At 38.4% G+C, this 23,987-nt stretch overlaps 4 protein-coding genes across 16 annotated transcripts; 1 reads left to right on the plus strand and 3 right to left on the minus strand.

Annotated features, from left to right (window-relative positions):
* Positions 1 to 99: 99 nt before the first annotated feature.
* On the minus strand, positions 100 to 6,087 carry LOC113714448 (nucleobase-ascorbate transporter 3-like). 3 transcript variants are annotated; one of them, XM_027238277.2, is made up of 14 exons: positions 5,443 to 6,087; positions 4,864 to 4,961; positions 4,591 to 4,767; positions 3,568 to 3,668; positions 3,361 to 3,436; positions 3,200 to 3,259; positions 2,937 to 3,121; positions 2,766 to 2,862; positions 2,402 to 2,488; positions 2,207 to 2,265; positions 1,410 to 1,501; positions 1,218 to 1,295; positions 965 to 1,125; positions 100 to 500 (listed from the first exon to the last, which is right to left on the minus strand). In XM_027238277.2, the coding sequence occupies exons 1-14, from the start codon at positions 5,594 to 5,596 to the stop codon at positions 282 to 284; spliced, it is 1,644 nt and encodes a 547-aa protein (XP_027094078.2). In that variant the 5' UTR covers positions 5,597 to 6,087; the 3' UTR covers positions 100 to 281. The 3 variants fall into 3 exon arrangements, with proteins under 3 accessions (XP_027094078.2, XP_071925367.1, XP_071925368.1); XM_072069266.1 differs by lacking the exon at positions 5,443 to 6,087 and adding an exon at positions 5,042 to 5,156; XM_072069267.1 differs by lacking the exon at positions 4,591 to 4,767 and having other exon boundaries at positions 5,443 to 5,833.
* A 4,411-nt stretch (positions 6,088 to 10,498) lies between these two features.
* LOC113714647 (serpin-ZX-like) lies at positions 10,499 to 13,298 on the minus strand. Its single transcript, XM_027238622.2, has 2 exons — positions 12,762 to 13,298; positions 10,499 to 11,481 (listed from the first exon to the last, which is right to left on the minus strand). Exons 1-2 carry the CDS (start codon positions 13,149 to 13,151, stop codon positions 10,699 to 10,701), a joined length of 1,173 nt encoding a protein of 390 aa, XP_027094423.1. The 5' UTR covers positions 13,152 to 13,298; the 3' UTR covers positions 10,499 to 10,698.
* Positions 13,299 to 13,717: 419 nt separating this feature from the next.
* On the plus strand, positions 13,718 to 17,321 carry LOC113715179 (uncharacterized). Of its 11 annotated transcripts, none has more exons than XM_072068467.1 (11): positions 13,718 to 13,994; positions 14,161 to 14,281; positions 14,439 to 14,559; positions 14,659 to 14,776; positions 14,954 to 15,011; positions 15,784 to 15,936; positions 16,033 to 16,174; positions 16,310 to 16,383; positions 16,496 to 16,681; positions 16,771 to 16,866; positions 16,948 to 17,321. In XM_072068467.1, exons 6-10 carry the CDS (start codon positions 15,784 to 15,786, stop codon positions 16,855 to 16,857), a joined length of 642 nt encoding a protein of 213 aa, XP_071924568.1. In that variant the 5' UTR covers positions 13,718 to 13,994; positions 14,161 to 14,281; positions 14,439 to 14,559; positions 14,659 to 14,776; positions 14,954 to 15,011; the 3' UTR covers positions 16,858 to 16,866; positions 16,948 to 17,321. The 11 variants fall into 11 exon arrangements, with proteins under 11 accessions (XP_071924568.1, XP_071924569.1, XP_071924572.1 ...); XM_072068468.1 differs by having other exon boundaries at positions 13,718 to 13,952; XM_072068471.1 differs by having other exon boundaries at positions 13,718 to 13,952; positions 14,202 to 14,281.
* A 4,736-nt stretch (positions 17,322 to 22,057) lies between these two features.
* LOC113714383 (serpin-ZX) lies at positions 22,058 to 23,987 on the minus strand. The gene is made up of 2 exons (XM_027238195.2): positions 23,453 to 23,987; positions 22,058 to 23,080 (listed from the first exon to the last, which is right to left on the minus strand). Exons 1-2 carry the CDS (start codon positions 23,840 to 23,842, stop codon positions 22,298 to 22,300), a joined length of 1,173 nt encoding a protein of 390 aa, XP_027093996.1. The 5' UTR covers positions 23,843 to 23,987; the 3' UTR covers positions 22,058 to 22,297.

Consider the following 23,987-nt stretch of genomic DNA (forward strand, 5'->3'; position numbering starts at 1 on the left):
CAGATAATGAACGGAAGTCGACATCATCAGTCAATGAAGTGTGTGGAGAACCCTGGTCAAATCTGTCCAGTCATGCATGATTCCCTCGTGCAAAAAATATGGTCCAAATATGCCAATCATAATGAGGCTTGTGGTTTGTATAATATTCAATACTGACTGCTGACCAATTTTCTTCCTGATCAGAAAAATGGAAGAGAAAAAAACAGGCCTTTCACACACACTTTTGAAACGTGTGATTTCAACACAAGCCACAGATGTACAATAATAATAATGCGTCTTCTTCACAGAAATCTAGTTGGGATATAATCGTTGATTATAAGAGGATAATTGTAAAACTCCTCATTTCTGCTATCTCCTTTTCGCCTCTGGAAGGGTACAAGCCAAGGTAATCCTCTTTCATCTCGAGCGTGCCCCGCTTCTAGAGTGTTATCTAGAAGGGTTCCGACTATGATTGCGACGGTAGGAGGCGAAGAGAATATTGTATTTAATATGTTGTTGAACTGTAAGCACCAAAGAAAATGAAACTCATCAGCCCAGCAGCAGCCAACATCCAATAATTGCAATCTTAGACAAGCTCAATGAAAAAACACCAAATGTCAAGTCCACCAATTGTTTTAGCAGTGTGTCAAAAATATCAAATCATGCGCTTTGTACGTTCACAACAGGAACTTGCATACCAGGATTGATTGCATAAAAAAGTCTTACTAGCTAAAAGTGTAAACCCTGGGTTCAGGATAATTCAGCACAATAGTCCTTGGAGTTACCTTTATCTGTTTAACTACGGACCTTTTGATTCTTATTGTTTTATACCGAATTTAGTTGAAATTTCCACATAGAAGCGTCTTCTTGATCAAAACTATCTATGTCATCTACAGCCATACATGGAAGACAATAATGATATCAAAAGGCAAAAAAAGTGCAAGAGTTGAGTGAAAGAGACGAGATCAGCATAGCATATTCGTACCCATCCAGCACCAGTTTTAGCAGGCCCATGGCCAGCCATATCTGTATTCATGACGAAGTACTGTGGTATTGATATCCCAAGGAACAAGGAGAGGCCTAAAATATAGATGTTGCGCATGGAGTTTGGGTTTGCAAATTGAATGAATGATATCCCAGTGGCAGCTGCATGAAAAGGGGGAATTAAATACTGTCACAACATTTACGCCTTAAAAAGACATTGAAGAGAGGCTCAAAACCAATGAAGCATCACTCACCAACAATAGCATATAACACGCAGTATATGGCAGCAAATATTGGCAAGGGGATAGATGCAAAGAAAGCTCCAAATTTTCCTGAAAAACATTTGTCGCCATAAAATTACAAACAACAAAATGCCGCATTAGGGGAAAATTATTCTTGGACCTGTAATATGGATAAAAGGAAAAGTGTTGGGTAAATATCCAAACCAAATATTGAGAAAAATATCATGAAACCGCTTGATATCTCGACCACCCTTCTGCTCCCTACACGTGTAAGCCCAAGAAGACCAACATTCTCACTGCATTTAATCCAGACAAAAGATCAAGTGACACTAAACAACGGGAAGCCAATCAGAAGACAATATTTAGAAACCCCTCCAACCCCTACTCTAACAAAACTGGATAAGTGGTTTTTTTTCCTGCACAATAATTAGAAATTTTATTAAGATCAGAAAAAAAAAGTTCGTACAGGAGATTTACTCGAGTGTACCATAAAATCTCTTAGACTAACATGGTCAGTACTATAATAGACATCGCGTAGGAAGCCCCCCATTCAACTACTAAATTCCAGTTCTCCAGATTACTAGGTAAGAGGGGAGCAGTATACACTGCATTCTTCTGATTAAAGACTCTAAAATCCCCACAACAGAAAATTGCTTTGACTGAAACCCTGCTAAATTCCTTGCTTTCAAGACAGTATAGACAGTCACAGCAAGTACCATACATGCTTTGTAGAACTAGATAAGTGCTCAACAGCCAAAAAGGATACAAGTAAACCCCGCATTTCCATCACATCACAGATTCAAGTGCCCATTCAAAGAAAAAGAAATGCCAAATGTATCCTGCATCTAACCATTCAACCATACCTACTTGTGCACATGCCAGTAACACTTAGTATGCACCTAGCATTATGTTTCTCATAGAGATTGAAATAAATGTGCCTACTAAATATTGAAATATTCAGAAACTACAATTCATCTTCACCAAGAGGCATAATTCCTTACACAGATACAGCTGAACCAACCAAAGAACCAAATATGCCATCAAGTAGTTGGCCTATGCCCTGCGAACACGAAGAATACACCATATAAGTTTCTTTTCTAGTTGTATAAACATTTTTAATTGTAATACTTAAAAAGAGACGATACTATAGTAGATGATTAGCAATTGAGATCAAAGCCTCTTGATTGCACTATAACCTGCAAGCCAATGCTCCGGCTCACTACATGTGAAGGGGGCGGTGTGGCACCTGCAAGTCGCGCTGCTGCATAAAATGCTCCAGTGGACTGCACAATGAAATCTAACATCAGTACAACGCAAATAGTTAAAGCAACAAATTACCGCTTGTAAAACTTAATCCCTGAACATTTATCATTTCAACAGCCCACCAACTCACAACCCCCATTCCCCACCAAAAAATTAAAAGATAAATAACTTTCAAAGATTATTGTTCTAATATCCTTGAACAACAATCAGAAAAATAAGAGACAGAAAACAAAGGGCACCAAATCCAAGGAAAAGCATTTGATGTCCCTTGGTAAATCAAATTCGTAGAAGTAATACCTCTGCTGATGAAACAAGTGCAGCCCCCATCATCCCAAAAACATGGCTTGCTCTAAATATAGGGGTTCCCCACTGGAAAGGGTAGGGAATCTTTATCCTGCGTTAGAGAAACACCATGATTCAATCATATGAAGCTTGAATTGGAAAAAAGAACCACATATTTTAGCATACCAAGGAGCAGATGACATCAGGAAAGATCTGTCTGTGCGGCAACTCATCTTGGTCTGATCCCGAACATTCTTGTAAGCACCAGCCACGGTAAGAATAGCAGCAAAAGCCCAAATAATTCCAACACACAACAGCAATGCAAACCTCTCAAGAATTGGACGGGTTTTTGGATGGATGTGTTGTAGATACTACAGTCAAGCTATACAAATTAGAGTCCAACCTTGTGATGGTCACCCATGCAAAAAGTCAAATGAACACTATCTTACCTGTTGGCTGATAACTAGCAAAATTAACATGGGCAGCCCTATCTCCACACAGTTTCCAAGCTGCAGAAACATCCAACCAGTGTACAAAAACCATGAAATCTTCATTCTAACCATCATATAGGAATTGAAACAAGCTCCAGAAAAAGTTCAAGGATACATACCTGTGGGAAGCCCCTAGCAAACAAACCCAGACCAACCACACATACCACTGGCACTAAAACGAGAGGGCTGAAAAACCTACATCAAATTAGAGTGCATTAAGATTTTCCCCTGGATGCCTGCCGTTGAGTGAGGTGGTAGTAAGGGGGAAAACGAAGAGAAAACAACAAAATAAAAAACAGAAGATAGATTAGACCACTGTTTTGTACCTAGTAAGGTTTCCCCATGCCTTGCCATATCCAATGATAATATTGAGAATTGACGATACTATTAGTGACCCTTGAACAGCTCTCATAATGTGTGTAAATCTCTACAAGCACCCAAATTAGAAAAGTGAAAAAGGAGTAGATTCTAATGACATGAACATGTTCAATTAAATCTATACGAAGGATCCCTTTTTACTGCGTTTTATACCCTGATTATCTAAATGAAACCTTCACTGTGAGAGTATGTATGGAGTAGCAGCAATCAGATAATATGACTAAGTTCATATCAGGCTTCCACTAAGCATAAGTAGCAAATAGAGGGCTAATGATGTAGCGTGAACAAAACTTAGTTGGTTTGGCTGCATGAAACTTTGCAAGAGCTTGAATGGTGAAGTGAAATTAATTCCCTATAGAGGGCTCCTATTAACCAACCTTCACCCATGCTACCCCATTCTAAACCTACGTTCATGACTAGAATCAGCAGGCTAAAACCTTATATTGGACGCAAAGCATACCTCCTCTCCCCCATCGACAAGAACCAAAAGACCACAAAAGTAATGTTATATATATGCTGTTATACGAGGTTGAGCACTTGTTTGGGTCCTTTGTCCATTCGAATGTTGATGCTTGAAGTTGGGGGACCTTTGAACAGGGAGTGGGATATTACCTTTCATATTGGATACTTTCCAAAATTAAACTGCTAGCATGGAAAGTTTCTTGTTAAAATTTTGCAATAGCTGAAGAACAGGTAATGCCAGACTTGAAGGTGATTTGCTAAAGCATTCTATGGAAAAACAAAATGTAGGGAATCGCTAAATTACGAGTAAAACAAAAGTCACAAATGACTGTCACACACAGATATCAGGTTAAGAAAAGCATAGCATTGCCAATAAAAACACTCACAACTGTCAGCTGCCTTTCTTAACGTTGTCTATATAGAATGCTTCAAACGTTAAAAATAGGTTACAAACAGCTAAAGTAGATCGTTTTCCTGCACTATTTACTCTCTAGAGTGAGTTCAGGTACCTCATGCTCGGTGGTGAAGTTACTATCATTGAAATCATTGATGGCCAACAGGACTGATATAAAGTAGGCAAAAGATGGACCCATTACTGTAGGAAGTCTTGAACCAAATAAAGTTTGCAAAAGCGTATTTATCCCAGACATGAAAAGCATAGACTGGATCACTCGGGCTTTGTCACCCTGTTCATACAATACCAAATTCAGGAGTTTAATAATTCAGAAACTATCTTCTCCTAACTAGGCGTCCTCATTCAGATAAAAATGAAAAAACCTTACATGGCCTCCGCCCATTCTTGGCACGAGCACTGTAGCAATCATAACTGCAGTTCCGAGCATGACAATGTAGTGCTGAAAGGCCAGGAGGACAGTTTGATCTGCAAAATAATGAAAACAACAGAGCCCAAATTAGCTTTAATCGAAAAGCTCAAGATTAGGGAAAATGAAAATCACATACAGGGCATGAACTTGCGAAAACCAGAAAGGAAAGCGAGTGGTGCAGTGGGGAATCTCCACAGTCCGACTTATAAATCTACTTTATCATCAATGAATTCTTGCTTGCACGATCAGGAGGCATACTATCAAGAAATGGGGGGAAAATGCAGACTTTATAGTAGGCATTATAAATCGCCGTTCCATTCTATAATTAAGGAAGAAACATTAAAAGCACCAAAGTGTTGCATGTTGGATACAAGTAAAATCCAAACACTGGACCCTTTACTGATGCAAAAATCAATTATTTTAACTACCCAAGTTAGAGCAATACGATAGATTAGACATCATACATATAACAAGAAACGAGAAAGATATCACAAGCTAGCAGTTGGTATAGAGAAAGACAGAGAAGAAAAGACTGACGCCAAGATGGGTTAGAATGGATGCAGTAATGAAGCTGAAGAAGTTGTTCTGCAGGAGGATAAAGAGGGCCTCTGGCTGCACCGAGAGGTGGAACCGGCCCCGGTGGTGGCTGAGGTGGCGGTGGCTGGTGGTTATGGTTTCCCGTTTCCCCCATCTTTATTTTTTCTACTACTCTCTTATCAAGTATCAACCTTTTCCACTTCCCAAGCTACTCAAACTCGTAAAAAAATCAAAACTTGTCCCTTATAACACTCCTTCCTCTACTTCTGAAAAAAATTTACAGTCTTCCTTGATTTCAAGAATCAGAACGGCACCGACACCTACGCTCCCATACTAGAAGCAAAACATGAAAGTTGTAGAAGACAAATTTGGGGACGAAATTATAAGTGCTGCTATAGCTACTTCCGAGCATGACCATGTGGGATTCTTTTATAGCTAGCTAGTATTTCAAAAGTTTGAAGCTTTGGAACGTTGTTGATGAGAATTTAAAAAAGGCTTTAAATATGTACATCAGATCAGATTTAGTAGTATTAATTGATTAGCTTCTGACAAGATGAAAGAAGGAGCTGAGAAAGCAAGAGTGAAAGTGAAGAAGGGATGAGGGGTGGGGAAATTAGTGTGCAAGGTGCAGGTTTGTGTGTTGTTGGGTTTACGTTAAGGTTTGTCACGTTGTTGATTTCGAGGTACATCCCCATGGTGCATGGGCTAACGATGGACAGTGAGCGAGTAGCGCGTGGGTCCACGAGTTTCGAGGTTTATTTGCATTACTACCCCTACACATCCATTGTATGACGGTTTTGCCACGGATCCTCTTTCTGTGTGGAGGTTTGAAGTCTTTTTAGATTTTCCTATTCTTTTCCCCGACCTTTCCCTGCTTTGCCATTTTGTCCTCTGGCTCTTTTTTTTTTTTTTTTTTCATTTTTCAAGACAAATAGGGGCCTGTTTGGTTGAACCAAAAAAGTTTTTCGCACAATTATTGCATAGGTGGTGGTGTTCTCTTGATACTACTGCATTTGCATTTAGATAGGAGATTATTTGAAATAATTAATATATTATTTTTTTAATGTGATGTATGTAAGATAAAAAAATAATTAAAATGATAAAAAGTTGTGTTGAAAATGTATTTATGATGTAAAAAAATAATTTTTTGACAAATAATTTCTATCCAAACACACAATATACATTTTGAGAGTTACTTTTTTGATCTACTTCTTTTGATGCCAATTAGAGAATCTAATTGGAAAGAGCTATCTGAATGCAGTCGCAATTTAATTTTTGAAAATAATAATAATGTTTTGGACATATTTTTCAACCACGCGTATGCTTGCATATTAAGTTATAACAACATATGACAATCCGACAATCTGAAAAGAAGAGTAGTGCAGTCACAATCATAATATAATTCCATATCTATATTTATTATTTCAGAGAGTTTTCCTTAAGAGTAATTCAACATAAAGTAGTTCAGAAAAACAAAAAAACTACTACTTATATAATGGTATTCAAGAGGGCAATTTCATTAATCAATTGCACTATTGGAAGTTCCGTGGCATCTTTAACATCAACTAATTGTGAACTCATTTGGATTGTTTTTTTTTATAAATTTTTGAAAAAATATATATACTGTAGTGATTTGAAATAAATGAAATTTAAAAATATATTCACAGAAAATATTTTCTGTGAATGGGAGATACTAACAGAACCTATAACGGTCCAAAAGGACCAAAATATTTCATATTAGTTGAAAATGTAATGCAAAGCTAATCAGTGGTCAAGGGGGAAATTATTACCAGCTCAAGTATGTTAAACCACTTTTTGGTTAGTGAATCAATTAAAGAGGGCTACTGGGCTTAACATATAGCTAAGGCCTAGCAATCGAAGGCCATCAAATTAACACGGCACAACTTTTGAATCTTTAATCAATAATAATGAATGTTTGCCATTAGCGCAAAAACGACATGGCTCTGTCAAATTCATGTCCTTATCCCTAGCCCACCTTTGGACCCGCCCTTATCTCCACCTCAACCGCCTTGCCGCCGTCACCGCCACAATCCCCATTCCCGCGGCCCCTTCCCCATCGCCGCTTTGTGGGAAGAAACAAAAAAGATGCATCATTTTTCTTTTATTTTCCTGTTCATGTCTTCCCGATAGAAAATTTTCTCCATTTAAACAGGGGATATATTGGTTAATACCACATCATAGGGTGTCTTTTATTTTTCCCCATTTTAATAGTTGTACTTTTGTACATGCAAAATTTTCAAAGCAGGAACAAGAATGGTTGTCATGAGCAAGCATTTCAGAAGGTTCATGAACATAATTAATATCCCGTTTGGATTGCATTTTTCATGATTTTCCATGAACCATGAAAAAATTACTGTAACGATTTAATGTATATGAGGGAAAAAGGTAATAGGGAAATGTAATCACGGAAAACGATACAATTTTCCGGCAGAAAATGACAATCCAAACAGGGCATTAAATAAATCTTAAAATTTTGAAAATATTTAAGAATCAAAATATCATTGTGTCGATCGATTTTAATACCATATGTAATGCTCGTAAACACGTGCTCTATGTTTATATTGCCTTCAACGCAATTTATGTTGCTCTACATATTTACCATTTGTTCAAATGACCAAACCGTCTCGTTTATAATTTGTTCAAATAAACATAAATTGTCTCCAAACATCATCGTTGCACTTACTCGACGTCCAATCTTCTGGTCATCATTAGTAGATTTGTTGATGGTGCAGGGTTAGCCCAAACATGGCCTCTTCAAACCCGAAATTAACGGGTCAAGCCACATGCAATACAAGGCTATCCACAGCTTAATGGAGATATGATGTCTAATTTATTGTAAGTTGAGTTTAAGCTTCATCACCCTCAACCCAATTAACGCGCAAATACAATTTGATAATAATTTTATATTAGATATATCATGTATGGTATTATCTTATACCACAAGATATAAATGAAAGAAATCAAAAAAAAAAAAAAAATCAGAAGAAGGGAGTGGACTGGGTGTGGACTGAGTCCAAATTAATCGCGAAGCATGAATGTCTTTGCCACTGCCACTTGAAAGTTCAAGACCGGGTATTTGTAGTACGTTTCTAGTTCGGGGGTTATTAAAGCCCAGCCCAGCCCAGAAAGCGTGATTAACAGCTACCACTAATCGCTAGATATGGCCATACAAAAAATCCACTAATGGCAGTTGCAGTAATTTTGAAATAAACAGAAGGCCAACTTTGGGAATGCAGATGATACGGACTTTGAAGGAGGCAACAGTAGACATAGCCTTAAGGTTCACAGCTTTTAAAACTTCGCGCCAGCAAGGCACGTGAAAGCAGCCTGGTGTCTGAGACTCTGACTCTGGGGGTCTGAGTCTGTGGGGTCTAACCTGTACGATCTAAATCTATAGTACTGCAACTCCCTAACCATACGTACGATAACAACATTAAAGGACAAAAACTTTTACTAGTAGTAGAATATTAGATGTACTTGTGGGAAATGCATTTCGCTTCTACTGCAAATTAAGCAGATTGAGATGGGGCTGGGTTTTGACTTCTGAGTGCCAATTCTTGGGTCGGTGGTAGCCTAGCCTGTGAATTATTCATCTGTTTTTATATAATTCTATCTAAGCCCTTGCGTTGGTAGCTGGTGAATCTGTTATATATATATATATATATATATCTTTTTGCAAATTATGCTTAATTTGAATATTCGTTGCGTAATATTTTCCTTTTTCATAGCTTGAACCCCATGGAAAGATTATCAATCTTCACATTTTTCGACCAAAATTAAAGCTGTCTATCATTATAGTACCAAAAAAAAAATTACAAATTTGCCAAAAAAAAAAAATATTTTAAATTGTCAGTGTACGATACTCTTAAGTGATGATGATAAAACTAAATTATGAATGATAATTAACATCTCAAAATTTATACTTGAAAATACTAATAATTATACCTTTATCTTACGATACTATTTATGGCTTTTTTCAAATACGCATAGACTTAAAAAAAATAAAAGAAATATGGAAGGTTTTCTTAAACTTACAAAATACAAAAAATAAAAGCCATCAATAGCAATCTACCTACTTACACAACATGGTGGTAATATCACTCTATCCTGTGTGCAAAAGGCATTCAAATATCCAATGACCACATAAAAGATGGATTTTAAAAAATACAAAAAAGGAGTATTGAGTTTATTTTCTTTTGAATCATTTTGAATATGTGAATAAATGTCACACCGGAACATATCAAATTGTTAAACATTGTGTATACTTTTCATTATAAAATTTCTAAATATAAATTAAATTTTTACATATAATTGTTAAAATTTTTGGAGCATTCAAAGAAAATTATAAAACACATTCCTTACTGTTAGCATTAGAAACTTCTAAATATCTGGCTTGAATTTTGATTGAGCCCCTTTAAAGAAATCTTCATTTGTCCCTTCAAACAAGAAACTTGATTCTACTTTTGCCATATTCTGAAATCTAATTTGCTAATTTATTTTGCCACATTTTAATTCCAACCAGTATGTCCATATTGGCAAGTGCCTTCTCATAGCTAACTAACGTTTCATGTGATACTAAAACCGCAACTGCTATAATCAGCCTGACGAACAATGATGGACGGTTATTAACTTACTATCTTGTTTTGAAAATCAACTCTATCGGAAGCGGTCTTATAAAGTCACAAACATCATCCGTAATTTCTTTGAAAGAAGGCTTAAGATGCAGGGACTGATCAACCCAGACGGCATTGGCAAAGCTGATGCTAGGCCCGCCGAAAGGACCGCCGTCGGCCGCGAAGACAACGTCGACTTAGGAAAGAGAGGGGCTGGTCTTGGGTTGGGCATTTGGAACCCGAGGCAAATCAGGCCCAAGAGTAGTTGGATGAACAGCGCACAGAACAGAAAGTTACAACATTTTTGGCATCCAGTAAAGCTTCACCCTCTTAAATTCAAGCTTTGAACCAGAGGAAAACAAGTCATCATCAGATACTGCTAGATAAGTTCACGTTTTGACCTATAGGCTATAGGGAAACAATGCCGAAAACACAACACTTAAAATTCACGTATAGGATCTCTGAACAGAAGTACCTGAAAACAACTGGAAGCAACATAACATACAGTACATCGGAAAGCCGAACTTATAGGGGTTAGACAATAGCATTATACATACCATTAACCAGACAAAATAAGCTACATGTCAAAAGACCGAAACAGCAACCCATTCTCCAGCGGTTGTTAAGAATCAAGAGGATTAACCACACTACCAATAAACTGCACCACCCCAGTCATGTCTTCTCTTACAAAATAAAGCAATGGGTGATCAGCTACAAAGTCTAATTTATTGAAAAATTGCGCAGACCGTAGCCTTATCGTAGCCGCAGTTGCAGCTGCAGCTTCTGTTCCTTCTTCGTTAACCTCAATAAAGGATTTGTGGAAGATGCTTGAAACATGAAGGTTCCGGCTCACAGGGGAGTCTACCATTTCAGTGAGGCCGCCTTCACCAGAGAAAGGCAGCACAAGCCCCAGTCCCTTCAGAGTTTTAGAAGCTTCAAATCCAAAGGATATCTTAAATTTTGGTACGAGGAAGTCGCCAACTTCTACTTTTGAACGTGATAAATGATGCTCTAAGAATCCAGGTTCAGAACCAGCTCTGTCCAACAAAGCTGGCAGCCCATCCTTGGCATCTGGGAGAAAAAAGTACATGGAGAAGCGACGCTTATCCTCACCTTGTTTATAAGGAAGACACAGTACTTTAAACCCATCATAGGCACTTATATACTGTTTCTTCTTGCTGGTCATGAAGGGAACTTTAATTGTGCTGCCATTCAGTAGGTGAAAATCATGCTCCTTTGTTTTTGATGCGTCGAACTTATCATCCCATTCTCCTTTAAAGTACAGCGCATTCGCAAAGATCAGCCTTGTTGTATTGTCTACAGAGCCAGGAGGAAGGATTTCTTTGATCAGTCCACTTGTACCCTTTTCGGCCCATGAATTTACTTCATTGGTGACCTCAGCAGGCTTCATCAACACCAATGCAAACATTAGCAAACGTATTAACACTACTGATTCCCTTGCTAATTTCCTTACCATGTTCTCTAGTTATGGAACCCATGCATATTACAACAAAGATTACAAGTCAATACTGAATTTCTAATACATTAACAAAACCATCTTTTCGTAAAGGACTTGATGCATAGAGCAAAAGCACAAAGCTTCTCATTCAGACACAAAGCACGAAATTTAAGAGACAAAATGCTCAAGTTTGCAGATAGAATTGAGAACCAAGTTGACAGCTCTACAAAGAGAACCTTAGAAGCCAGAGTTTTAACTATATTGAAAAGCTAAAACGGCACTGGAAGACAGTTCCATGATCTGTTGTTAGGTAGCATATTTAGATGTACTCTGGAAGAGTAGGGGTCAATCAATAATCACATAAGAAAATAAGTAAAGATTAAGATGTCCATGGCCCTAAATGAACCAGTTACTACTCATAATTCCAAGATCAAAACAATTCAAGATCACAGGAATGTTATGCTAAAACTTTATTATTTCAGATAATGTGATAAAAAACAGTGTCCAACTTCCGCAGCCCTTACTATATAAATCAGGAAGTGAAAATCAACTCTTAAAAGAAGACAAGTGAGCAAATTAACTATACTCATTGATTGAGTTTCACATTTAACCAAAATGTTTGCGTTTATCTTTAACTTCCAAGGACATGAGCCAAATAGATTGTAAGAAAATCCGAGGACAAGTATGATCTGAAGCACTGCCGGAAATTAATGAAGACGCGAACTTTCTCTACAAATAGAAGGAGACAGTCCTAGGCATTCAACCTGAATATGCGTGCTTATCAGCAACTTCCAAGAACATAACCAAAGACTAATTGCAAGAAAATCTTACGACAAATATCATCCAAACGAGTGCAGGAAATTCATGAAGAGCCAATTCTTTTCTACCCGTCAAAGTGCTTATTAGGACAGACTAAAGAAAATCAACAAACTAAAGAAACAGTTTCACAATCAAAAAACTCCTCCGTGCAACATGCACATAAACCTCAATCATACAACAGTCAAAAAAGCCTCTTCTTTTAAGCCCCTTCCCTTTCCTACTAGCCAATTTCAGTACTTGCAAAAGGCGCAGGAAGTATTACCAATAGATAATCAACTAAAAAAGGCAAACGCATGATGACAAACGAATAGCTTAACACAACGAAAAGAAAAAGCCCATGTGAGAAAATTAACAGGAAAAAAGAGAAAAATTTTTTTTTTTGATAAAAGACCAAGAAGTTTTATTACCTTGTTCTGAAAATCTACTTGATTGGAAGCGGCCTTATAAACTTCATCAACAATCTTTTTGAAAGAAGGCTTAAAAGGCAGAGACTGATCAATCCAGACGCCATTAGCAAAGGACAAGCGAGGCCCGCCGGAGGGCGCGCCGTCGGCTAAGACAATAGTGACGAGCTGAGAAGTGAGAGAGTTGAGGTGATCGGTGGAGGTGGACTTGAGGAAAGAGAGGAGCTGGTCTTGGGTCGGGCCCTTGGAGCCGGCTGCAATCAGGCCCAATACTACGTGGAGGGACAACGGTGAGAAGACGGAGTTGGTGTCCTTGGCCTCCGACGAGATGACGTGTTTTGCGAGTGCCAATGAGACGTCGTTTTGCTTGCTGATTGACTCTCTCAGGTCCATTTCTTCTTCTCTTGGAGTATATGGAAAATGGAAAGTGGAAACAGAAAGAGAGGCGAGCTTGAGCTTGAGTTTGAGCTTCTCGTGAGAAGCATAAAATAACTCTGCCTTTAATAGTGAGGTTGCTTAGCAATTAATAAATCATTTTTGGGCGGGTGAGGTAACTTTTCTCTTCTTTCTTCTCTACTAAGAAAACGAGATGTGATTCTCGATACGTGGGCTTTGAATCTATTCTAGATCAGATGAAACGTGAAATGGACCATTGGGTCGTGATAAATGCCCTGGAATCTTTTCCCTACGGACCATTTATTCGAAACTTGTCCATTTTCCGATTTTCTAAGTCACTGAGTGTTTGGATAGTTAAAATATTTTAAATAATATTTCGCTTGCATCATAAACATAATTTTTAATTTATTTTTTATATTTTCAATCACTTTTTTATCTCACGTGTATCAAATTACAAAAAAGTGTTACAGTAATTTTGCAGCGAGGTGTCCAAAGGCATGAGCAAGACAACGCAAGTGATGGTGGAAATTCATTTCTCAACATAAGTAGATAACATGCGAAGAGCTGTGGTGACCTGGAGGTTTTTCGTCGTCCTCTCACATGCCGCGCATGTGGATTAGCAGCACTGTGTTCTTCGCGCATGGCGCGGCGGGTTCAGCTCCATTGCCATCTTATCTTCTTTCTTTTCTCTGTCAGTAACCCATGTGTCTCCTGCTGCGTTTTCTGCTGTGTTTCTCTATCTGGCAGAATCCAATGCCTCTCCTTTCGCCTAGCTTCTCTCTCTCCTTCTTCTTGACGGTATTGTTCTGTTTGCTCTATTTCGGTCTCTGGGTTGCAGTGGTATCATTTGGTTCTCTTCATTTTCCTCCGTTGTATTCTTTTTTTCTTTACTCTTCTTTTTACTTCCGGTTAAGTGCATGCTTCGCTGTGAGCTTACTCTGTGAGTTTAAACCTAAAATTGATATTTTTAATTTTTGTTCTTTGATTCCCATTTCGAGCTGCGAAGCGGCCATGCATCCTCTGTCTCTCGCTTTCTCTGTGTTGCAGTAGTCCGGATAAGCTGCCGTCTGTTCACGGCGCCTCCTTCTCCTCCATTGTACCTTTTCTGCCTCTTCCTTTCCGGTGAGGTACGCTCCTCCTCTGCCATTGTATATTTCTATTTTCTCTTCTCTTCTTTTTACTTCCGGTGAAGTGCATGATTCACTGTGAGCTTACTCTGTGAGTTTAAACCAAAAACTGATATTTTTTATTTTTGTTCTTTGGTTCCCATTTCGAGCTGCGAAGCGGCCATGCATCCTCTGTCTCTCGCTTTCTCTGTGTTGCAGTAGTCCGGATAAGCTGCCGTCTGTTCACGGCGCCTCCTTCTCCTCCATTGTACCTTTTCTGCCTCTTCCTTTCCGGTGAGGTACGCTCCTCCTCTGCCATTGTACATTTCTATTTCTTCCATAAAATTCCTTTTTATTCTTTTTGCCTCTCTTTCTTTTTGCCTCTCTTTATTGAACAGAAAACGGTTTTCTTCTGAAGTGATTCTTGAGACTGCTTCCTTACATGCCAAGGAGGTGCCATCTTTGACCTTTTTTTCCTCCCCGAACGCATGCCTTCTGTCTTTCCACTCGAATAAGGTGCGATCTTGCCCTTCCTAGCTTTGTTTTTTTTAATTTTATTTTTTCTTCAAATAAGGTGCGATCTTGCCCTTCTTAGGTTTTTTTTTTTTTTTTATTTATTCTTTCTTGAGACTGTTCCCTTACAGGTTTCTTTTACTGGTTTGTGGAGTGATTCTTGAAACTGTTTCCTTACAGGCCAACGAAGTGCCATTCCTCCCTGAATGCATGCCTTCTGTTTTTCCTCTCGAATAAGGTGCGATCTTGCCCTTCTTAGCTTTGTCTCTTTTGTTCGCATCTGATGTTTTATGCTCCAGACTCTTGCACGTCTGTCCTGCTTAGTCTGCATTTGTGCTGTTTGGGGCTTACCCTTTGATCTGTAGCTTGTGTTCTGAAAAAAAAACTATGGTGCCTACCTCGAGAAACTGAAGCTGTTTTGTGCTGTGTTGCTCTTTTGCTCTGTGCGTTTTAGCCTGGAGTTGTTATGTTGCTGTTTATACCTACCCCTCCAGTTAGACATCTACTTCTTCAGAGAAGTGTGGGGTTATGCATTATTTTTTAGTTTTGCCTCTAAAAATATATATATTAATTGCCTTTTGTAGCTAAGTCAACGCACCTAATTGCCTTATCTGTGACCAACATATTTTTTTTTAGCCCGAATTTGGCTTATCCCTTCTTCTGAATCCTGTTACACATTTGGGCTGTGCTTACTGTTGCGTGTTTCATAGAATTTCCCTTTTTTTGCCTTTTGTAGCTCAGCTAGCGCACCTAATTGCCTTATCTGTTACCAACATAATTTTCCCTTTTTTTTTCTTTTTCTGAGACCGAATTTGACTTATCCCTTTCTCTGAATCCTATTACACATTTGGGCTATGCTTATTGTTGCGTGTTTCGTAGAATTTCCCTTTTTTTAGTCCTGTTATACATTTCTTCTCTAAACTTGGATTATTTTTTTCTTTCCTATCTTTAGTTCCTTGATAAATTTAGATTCTGTCTTGAATTATCTTTATTTCCATTTTGATTTTTAGATGGCCATTGAGCCTTTACGTGTGTCTGAGGTCCATAGCTCCCTGCCCCAATGGACTTGTGTCATCCAAGTTATTGAGGTGTCTCATCTTAAAACTAGCTATGCAGAGCATGCATCCAAAAAGTATCGTCGCTTCGTCTTTGCTGATTCACAGGTACGTTTCATTTTCATCCCGTTATTGTTTTGTTCTTTTTTCCTTGCTTTGCTGTTGTGAGGTTTTTATTTTTGCTTCGTGTCTTGTGCTGGACAGGGCGTAAAGGTTTCTGTTGTTGCCTTTGATGGTAACGTTGCTCATATTGAAGGTTTGTTTTTTCCTTTCAAGAGGTACTGCATTAGTAATGCTGCTGTTGAGAAAATTCCCAGACCTGCTCCGCCGGGTCTGCAACACCAAGGTAAGCTATATATTCTTGTTTACTGAACATGAATATTTGCTATGGAAGTATTCCCTAAATTTTTCATGGTATTTATCCTCCAAACCAGTTGCTGCTTTGATGTTGACCTCACTGATGATACCAGTGTCATGACAGCCTCTGTGTCTAGTGAATTGGCTGAGCAATTACTTGGATTTACTGCAGTTGCGGCAACGGATTCGTATAACAAGGTTTATATAAAACTACATAAACGAATACTCTAAGATATGAAGCAGAACATCTGTATTGTGATACCCTTTGTTACGGTTTCTTAATTAGCCATTTTGTTTAACTAATCCTCAGAATGAAGAACTCCCACTGGACATGATTCATGACACGTTGAAGTCCAAGACGACATTCATTGCTCAGGTTAGGCCTGGAAACACCAAAGATACTAATTTGAGGACACCAAAGACTATGAACTCATTGAAGAACAGCCCCCAAGTAGTTTTCAGGTGGCCAGTCAGCTTTCTGCAGTTGATACTCCAGGTTATTGCTAAATGGTTCACTATATAGTGTCTTTTCATGCTGCTACACGATTCTTTTTTTGATTACTTTTCGCTTGTTTTATTATACAGAAAAATCATGTTCTTTTTCCAAGAGTCAACTCTGCCTTAACAGGAAGCAAGCCGTTTCTGCAACAGAAAGTCAATCTTCTGCAATAGATGTTTCAGGTGCTTCCTATTCCTTCGATGAATCCCTATTTTCCATGTTTCTTGAGTATATTCTAAAAAAAAAATTCCCTTCTTGTATAGGTAAGCCGTGTAGTTCCTCCAAAACTCACATTTGCCTTGCAAAAAAAAAAAAAAGCTCAGCGAGGAAGCCGAAGATACTGCATCAGAAACTTGGGATTTCACAAGCAGCAAAAAACCAAGGAATGCTTGAACTGCTTGCACTCGTCAGAAAGTCTTTTGTCATTACATTGCTGCTGTGTAAACCTATTTAGGCTTGTACTCTTATGCTTGATCTAGCCTACATGCTTTCCTCTTTTAAGCCATCTTTTGTGTTTTAGACCTGCTGTGAATTTAGCTGGTTTTAGGTCCTGGCTGGATCTCTCTAGATCTACTGTTTTGCTATTCAGAATGTGTTAAACTTGCTCTTTTAATGATGTGGTTGTGTGTTTTTTTTCCTCGCTCTGCGAATAGCTTCTTACAAGGATGCGTATCAGTTGTGGATATTTACAAGACTTGGGTTCTGTTCTGTTTTAGGTTCGGGCTAGAATGGTGGTTTTTGAACCAGCCTCTTGCCTTGTGTCTAAGTGGTTTCGATAGTTGAACTGGACAGGTCCGCTATGGAGCCTATGTTCGGCAATGATATGAACCATTTTCTTGATCTGTCAATGCTTTCCTCTTTTACTGGTTTGAGAATTGATTCTTGAGATGAATATGGGATTGTGTACTAAATTGTATTATTTGATCACTATTTCGGTGTCACAGGTTAAAAGGCTAAAAAAAAGCTGCTTTTTTGGTCAAGCCTGTGGCAGCCTGCCTTCAAAAAGAAGAGAAATTTAAACTACGCGGAGATTCTGCATGAAAATTTCCATGCAGGCCTAGGGAAGTTTGGGGATAAGGAAAAGCATTGCATGAAGATAGGGACGAGCATTGCTATAAATTATATTATTGTATGAAGTTATATGTGTAACTGTCATTAGTAGGACAAGCATTGCGTAAATTTAATGATCTGCATTGAGGGCAAGAGAACATCTTGGATAATTCGCCAGACAGTTTTTTCCTTCAAGGGAAAAGTGCACACTTGGGGACTTTTATTTTCTTTGGAATAAAATGGCAGCAGTCCAAAAATCATCCCACCGCCTACTAAATTAACACCTGCACTGCACTGTCAAAGAGATGTAACAAGGAAATGACCTAAAGGTAGCAGCACTTAGTTAGTGAGTAAATTTTTTTTTTTTTTGGGGCTAATGCTGTCATTTTCCAAGCATTTAGGTTTGCTTCATCCTCCCCAGTACGGTAGAGTGTCCCTATATTAGGATGCAATAATCAAAGAATAAAAAAATTAAACTGGGAAAAAAGGAATTAAACTTGGTCAAAATATTAACCTGGAACCATCATTGGCAACACAGTTAATTAGTCACTATTTACTGTTACCCTCAAACCAAAAAACAAAAAAAAAAACTTATTATAAATGGACTGGCAGATTTTTTACTCCTGACAGATCAATTTCACTGGTACAATTGAACTTTTATTTATTGCTAATTTATTACTATTATACTGCTTTAATTTATTATGAGAACCTTGCTATGAAATATGTTCATTTAAAAAAAAATTTTAATCTTAAGTCAAATACGCGACAAAGTGGACTCGAGTTCAATTAAAATTAAAATTAAAATTTGGACATGTTCATCTTGGCTGAAAGAGAAGTTGGACGAAAACGAAAAGTCCTAGATTAGATGTGGTGAACATATGAGTCTATAAAATGATTTGTCAACGGTCACATCGAAATTTCTTCTTTTTTTCTTGTATTTAAGTAGATATTTATTCATTCTTATTCCCTCTTTGTTTTTCTTTTCTTTTCTTGAAGCTGAAATATAAGGCAGATGTGAGTTATGGCCTAATGCCCTAATCAGAGTATAGTGCATGGAACTGCTACGAAAGGAGATAGTAATAATTACTTAGAGCTAAATGCCTCTTAGGTGGTTACCCCAAAAATCAATTCCTTTGACGTCGGTTCCTTACCCGTTAAAGGAGAATTTGAGTAATTTAATTTATTATAAATACACAAGTTCTAATTCTTTTTTGCCAAAAAAATTGTTCCACTTATATTTTTGGCCTAATATTCAACTTGGTTCAATTACCTGGGATTTATTTTTCTGCAAGGAAAAAATTACAATTTCTTTCTTGGAAATGTAATTAATTGATGAATCCTCCCCAAATGATTACTAATGGAACTTGGTCCACTTGTTCCGTATCTTGGTTCATATTTACACCCTAACTTCGAACCAAACCAAATGCTAGAATGGAAGCAAAAAGGCAAAATGGAGATATAAGTTTCTGCAGCTGCTCTCGGCAATAAAGCCTCTTTAAAGCAATGCACACCTAATATTTGGTAGGCAATAAAGTTGAACCTTTTACACCAGCTTCCTTAATTATAATCCTGCATCTTTTCCACATTGATAATCCTGAACGTGTATAAAGTGTCTACTCTTGCTCCTATCTTTTGATAGAGGAAATTCCACATAATTTCCCTTTCCGTTCCATCTTGCAAATGGCCAAACCCAGAAACCCTTTCAAGAGGTGGAAAGCAGTGGATCTCAAAGCCAAAATTTGATACTACCTTTGCACCTTCGATGGCTCTCGAATTCACGCCGCAACTGCTATCCAGTCACCTCAGATAAAAGCGTTATATTCTGTCAAGGGAAGCTTCTTTGAGGCCTATCCGATGGTTCTAAAACACATGGGTGAACCCTCGCTGTACTCTCTTGTCTCGGTTGAACAATGGTTGCAAAATATCATTGATATCAGTTCTGAAGCCTTTGCAGCAGACTGCGCGTTCCTTGCTTTTTTATGGCATATATGCATTCTGTTGCTCGTAACAATAATTTATGATTTTGCTTCTTTTTTATATTTTTATAGCCAGCCATGCACCTTCGACGAAAGAACTTCCACAAGGAAATCCATGGTGTTACATTATGATGTGTTAAAATCTGCAGAAACAGGTTTACACTTCATATTAATGTTGAATCGGCTGTCTTGTACAATTTCCATGATATCTGAATTTTTCCCCTTTCCACCCAGAAAATCCCTGGTTCTGTTTTTAAATCAGCTGGCTTTGAAAACGGCCAGGTTTTGGAGCTGTACCACGGCATCGCTGTTTTGGCATGTAGCAATCAATGATAGATGCTTTGAACAAGGCTGGGAATCGTATTGCAGAGATAACTTGATTCATGAATATGACTTACTTTTCTTGCGACGTAGAGGGAATTTAACCTACGATGCCTTGGCTTTTGGCACAGCACAAACCCTCACGTTAATGCCATGGACATTACCTTTACCAATGGTGCCAAATTATCAACCAATTCAGCCAGGAAATTATTCTTTCTTGCAATATTTCTCCTTATATTAATTTATACTATTCATACTGATCAAGGACAATTGTTTTTCATGCAGATGTTCCAGTTGCCGTAAACTCGAACCGTATCACTTCATCCATACATCCATTCTTCGGCCACAATCTGGCAGCATCTACTACTTTCTACCAATTTTGTACTAGGCTTAATAGATACACCTTTCTTCTTTCTTGATTTTTTGTCTCCATTTCTTATAACTTATACTTGGTAATTCGCAGGCCCTTCCACAATATATGACCCCGGAATTAAATGAAGCCAAGACTCCAGCAATTAATATTACCAGTGGACACCGGACATATAGTCTTGGAATGACTGCGACAAAGTTTGACCAAAACTGGAATACATTCGTTGCAGACCATGAACTTCAAAATGGCGAAGTTCTTCTCTTTATTCCACAATCCAGATCTTCTTTTGGCGTCATCATCTTCGACCGGAAAGGAATTGAAAGAATGTATCCATGGCACCACAATTTTAATATTTAATCCCCTGCTGTTCCCTGTTTAGGTTCGTTAGGTTTATTTCTGAAATATCCTTGTATGCTCTGATCAATCGACGATTGTTAGTCCCTGCCACTAATCTTTTACTGCTTCAACTTTTGTTTTACAAATTCTTTGTTAGCTCCATTTTTCTCCTTTTTCATATTCCAGCTCATCATACTGAACTGGGCATTAACAATTTCATCCCTACCGCGCGACGCGCGGTTCTTGCCTCCTAGTTTTAGGAAGGAAGAGAAGGTGCGTTTTGCCTTTGGACGGCTACGCGTCAAGTGATTTGGGATTCTGCAGTTCTGCGTAGCTATTAAGAAACAAATCTATCAATCATACCCAATAAATTACTATTTAATACTATGACCATAGTACTGAGAAAAATCAAGAAAACAATAGCCCTTTTTTTTTTTTTTTTTTTTGAATCAAGAAAAGATTAGCCTTGACGGTGACGGTGGAGAAAGCTTAATTGAACGACTCTTACCGTTAACATCAACCTTAAAAATCAATTTTACAAGCTGGACAAGTATACAATTATAACGGAATAGAGTTATAAGAATTAATGTGCCCAGTTTATAAATAGAAGATTCTGAGTTTATAACTTCTTATTTACCAAAAAAAAAAAAAGAGCAAAAAAAATCAATGTGCCGTGGCAAAAAATTTTTTTTTTTTTTTTAAAAGATAGCAGTCAAAACCCGGAGAAGCGATAACCTTTGTTGTGAATTCCTTAGAACCACGGAACTTGGGCCTACAAGTCAGGGCTTCAAGCCCAGATTATGATGGGATAGAATCTTCCAAACAGCAATTAAATCTTGTAGTCTTTGAATTTTACCCCCAAAAAAGAAAAAAAAAAATCTAGAATACTTGAAATATTCGAGGAGACTACTCAGTCACTGCGTGAAGATAAGTGGAGGCAGGAATTAAAAGTATCTAATTATGGTAGAAAGGAATGACCATTTGCCACATAAATTTAACTAATTAACTGCGGCTCGTAATGTAGAGTTTTATTTGAGCACTTGCCGCCATGTAAGTACTAGCTGATACCTTGACCTTTAAATTCCAAAGTAGTCTATCCAGAGCTCTTTCACAAAAAAACCAAAAAAAGAAAAAAGAAAAAAAAGGCACTCCATCCAAAGTTAAGTTAGATAATCTCACTAACATTTCACAAATAAATCGCATCTTTAAGTCCAGTGATGGATCATGCAGCTAAAGAAGCTGCTATTTCAAATTAAGAGAATTGGTTCAGGAAAACCAGATCTAATCAATCTATATGAATTACTACTACTACATTGTAAGTATTACAATCTGGAATTTTATTTTATTGCAAAACTAAAGGCACTCTTACAATCACATACTACAAGAATATTCAACAGCCAGAAAGGGGAGCGAAGAACAGAGTGAACAACAACTAATGCAATCCAAACATATAGGAGTAAGTACGCAGGGGAATAGTAAGGTATTACAACATAAAACAAAAGACAAGAGAAATGCAGCTGTTGAAGACTTCCATTCCATGTACTATAAATTCTTCGCTACCTATGAGTCAAGGGGGTTAAGCAGGGTACCAATGAACTGTACCGCCCCGGACATGTCTTCTCTTATAAGGAAAAGGAATGGGTGGTCGGCAACGAAGTCTAATCTGTCGTAATGTTTATAAGACATTAATACCACTTTGGCAGCAGTTGCCGCTGCAGCTTCTGTTCCCTCTTCATTAACCTCAATAAAAGATTTGTGGAAAATGCTCGAAACGCAGAGGTTTCGACTGACAGGGGAGTCGACCATTTCGGTAAGTCCTTCACCAGAGAAAGGCAGCACCAGCCCCAGTTGCTTCAGACTTTGAGAAGCTTCAAACCCAAAGGATATCTTAAATTTTGGGATGCGGAAAACGCCTACTCGTACTTTTGAGCGTGGCAAGTGATTTTCCAGGAATCCAGGTTCGGAACTGACTTTGTCCACAAAAGCTGGCAGCCCATCCTTGGCATCCGGGAGGAAGAAATACATGGAGAATCGGCGTTTATCATCGCCACCTTGTTTATAAGGAAGGCGAAGCACCTTAAAACCATCGAAGGCGCTAATGTACTGTTTCTTTTTTCTGGTCATGAAGGGGACCTGAATTGAGCTGCCATTGACGAGGTGGAACTCATGCTCCCTGGTATTTGATTCGTCGAACTTCTTTAGCCAGGCTCCTTTGAAATACAGAGCATTTGCCAAAATCAGTCTCGTTGTTCCATCCACTGAGCCACTAGGAAGAATCTCCCTGATAAGCCCGTTTGTTTCCTTCCGAACCCAGGCATTTACTTCGTTGGTCACCTCATCAGGCTTCAGAAGAACAATCAACAGAAATAAAGAAAAACAAACGTTAGCAACTTGGCATATTCTACGGTTTGCTATTTTGAACATAAAGGGGTTGCAGAAAATTCACACCCTCCAAACAAGAAACGTGACTCTACTTTTGCCATATCCAAAAGTTTGACATGCCAATTAGAGACTATTTTCTACTTTTTTTAATTCCAACTAGTATGCCCAATTGCACCGTGTGGTTAAGTGCTGTCTCATAGCTAACTAACGTGGCATGAGATTATGAAACACAACCATGATTCAGCAGACACATATTCAAACAGAACAAAAGAAATTAGGAAAATGAGTAGGCTGATGAACAATGATAGACGGAGACGGTTACTAACTTACTACCTTGTTTTGGAAGTCAACTCGATCGGAAGCGGCCTTATAAACATCATCCACAATCTCTTTGAAAGAAGGCTTAAAGTGCAGGGACTGATCAACCCAGACGGCGTTGGCAAAGCTGATGCGAGGCCCGCCGGAGGGGCCGCCATCGGCGAAGACGCCGTTGACCAGCTGCGAGGACAGGGAGTTGAGGTCGTGGGTGGAGGTGGACTTGAGGAAAGAGAGGAGCTGGTCTTGGGTTGGGCCTTTGGAGCCTGAGGCGATCAGGGCCAAGAGCACTTGGATGGACAGCGGCGAGAACACAAAGTTGCAGTCCTGGGTCTTCGTCGAGATAATGTGTTTTGCGAGTGACAAGGAAACGTGGGTTTGGTTGCTGATGGATTCCCGGAGATCCATGTCTTTCGTGCCTCAGTAAAGAAAATATACTAGTAGCAGTAAATGGAGCTCAGTTGATTGAAATCCAAATACTTTCAATGAAGGAAATGGTTTTAGCAGGGAGGTTCCGCAGGCAGTAGAGACTACGTATACAAGTCAGTCATTA

This window comes from Coffea arabica, chromosome 10c (genome assembly GCF_036785885.1).
Source record: "Coffea arabica cultivar ET-39 chromosome 10c, Coffea Arabica ET-39 HiFi, whole genome shotgun sequence".
In the NCBI taxonomy this organism is placed as follows: Eukaryota; Viridiplantae; Streptophyta; class Magnoliopsida; order Gentianales; family Rubiaceae; genus Coffea; species Coffea arabica.

What these genes read in the sequence shown, in the direction of transcription:
- LOC113714647 (XM_027238622.2), bottom strand. Translation starts at nt 13,151, where the DNA reads ATGGACCTGAGAGAGTCAATCAGCAAGCAAAACGACGTCTCATTGGCA. An exon ending in AAGTAGATTTTCAGAACAAG is followed by an intron (nt 11,482 to 12,761) that starts GTAATAAAACTT and finishes GTGTTGATGAAG; the next exon opens with CCTGCTGAGGTCACCAATGA.
- LOC113714448 (XM_027238277.2), bottom strand. Translation starts at nt 5,596, where the DNA reads ATGGGGGAAACGGGAAACCATAACCACCAGCCACCGCCACCTCAGCCA. An exon ending in GCATGGGGAAACCTTACTAG is followed by an intron (nt 3,437 to 3,567) that starts GTACAAAACAGT and finishes AATTTGATGTAG; the next exon opens with GTTTTTCAGCCCTCTCGTTT. An exon ending in CACTTGTTTCATCAGCAGAG is followed by an intron (nt 2,489 to 2,765) that starts GTATTACTTCTA and finishes TTCATTGTGCAG; the next exon opens with TCCACTGGAGCATTTTATGC.
- LOC113715179 (XM_072068465.1), top strand. Translation starts at nt 15,784, where the DNA reads ATGGCCATTGAGCCTTTACGTGTGTCTGAGGTCCATAGCTCCCTGCCC. An exon ending in TCGTCTTTGCTGATTCACAG is followed by an intron (nt 15,937 to 16,032) that starts GTACGTTTCATT and finishes TGTGCTGGACAG; the next exon opens with GGCGTAAAGGTTTCTGTTGT. An exon ending in GCCGGGTCTGCAACACCAAG is followed by an intron (nt 16,175 to 16,309) that starts GTAAGCTATATA and finishes GTGTCATGACAG; the next exon opens with CCTCTGTGTCTAGTGAATTG.
- LOC113714383 (XM_027238195.2), bottom strand. Translation starts at nt 23,842, where the DNA reads ATGGATCTCCGGGAATCCATCAGCAACCAAACCCACGTTTCCTTGTCA. An exon ending in GAGTTGACTTCCAAAACAAG is followed by an intron (nt 23,081 to 23,452) that starts GTAGTAAGTTAG and finishes GTTCTTCTGAAG; the next exon opens with CCTGATGAGGTGACCAACGA.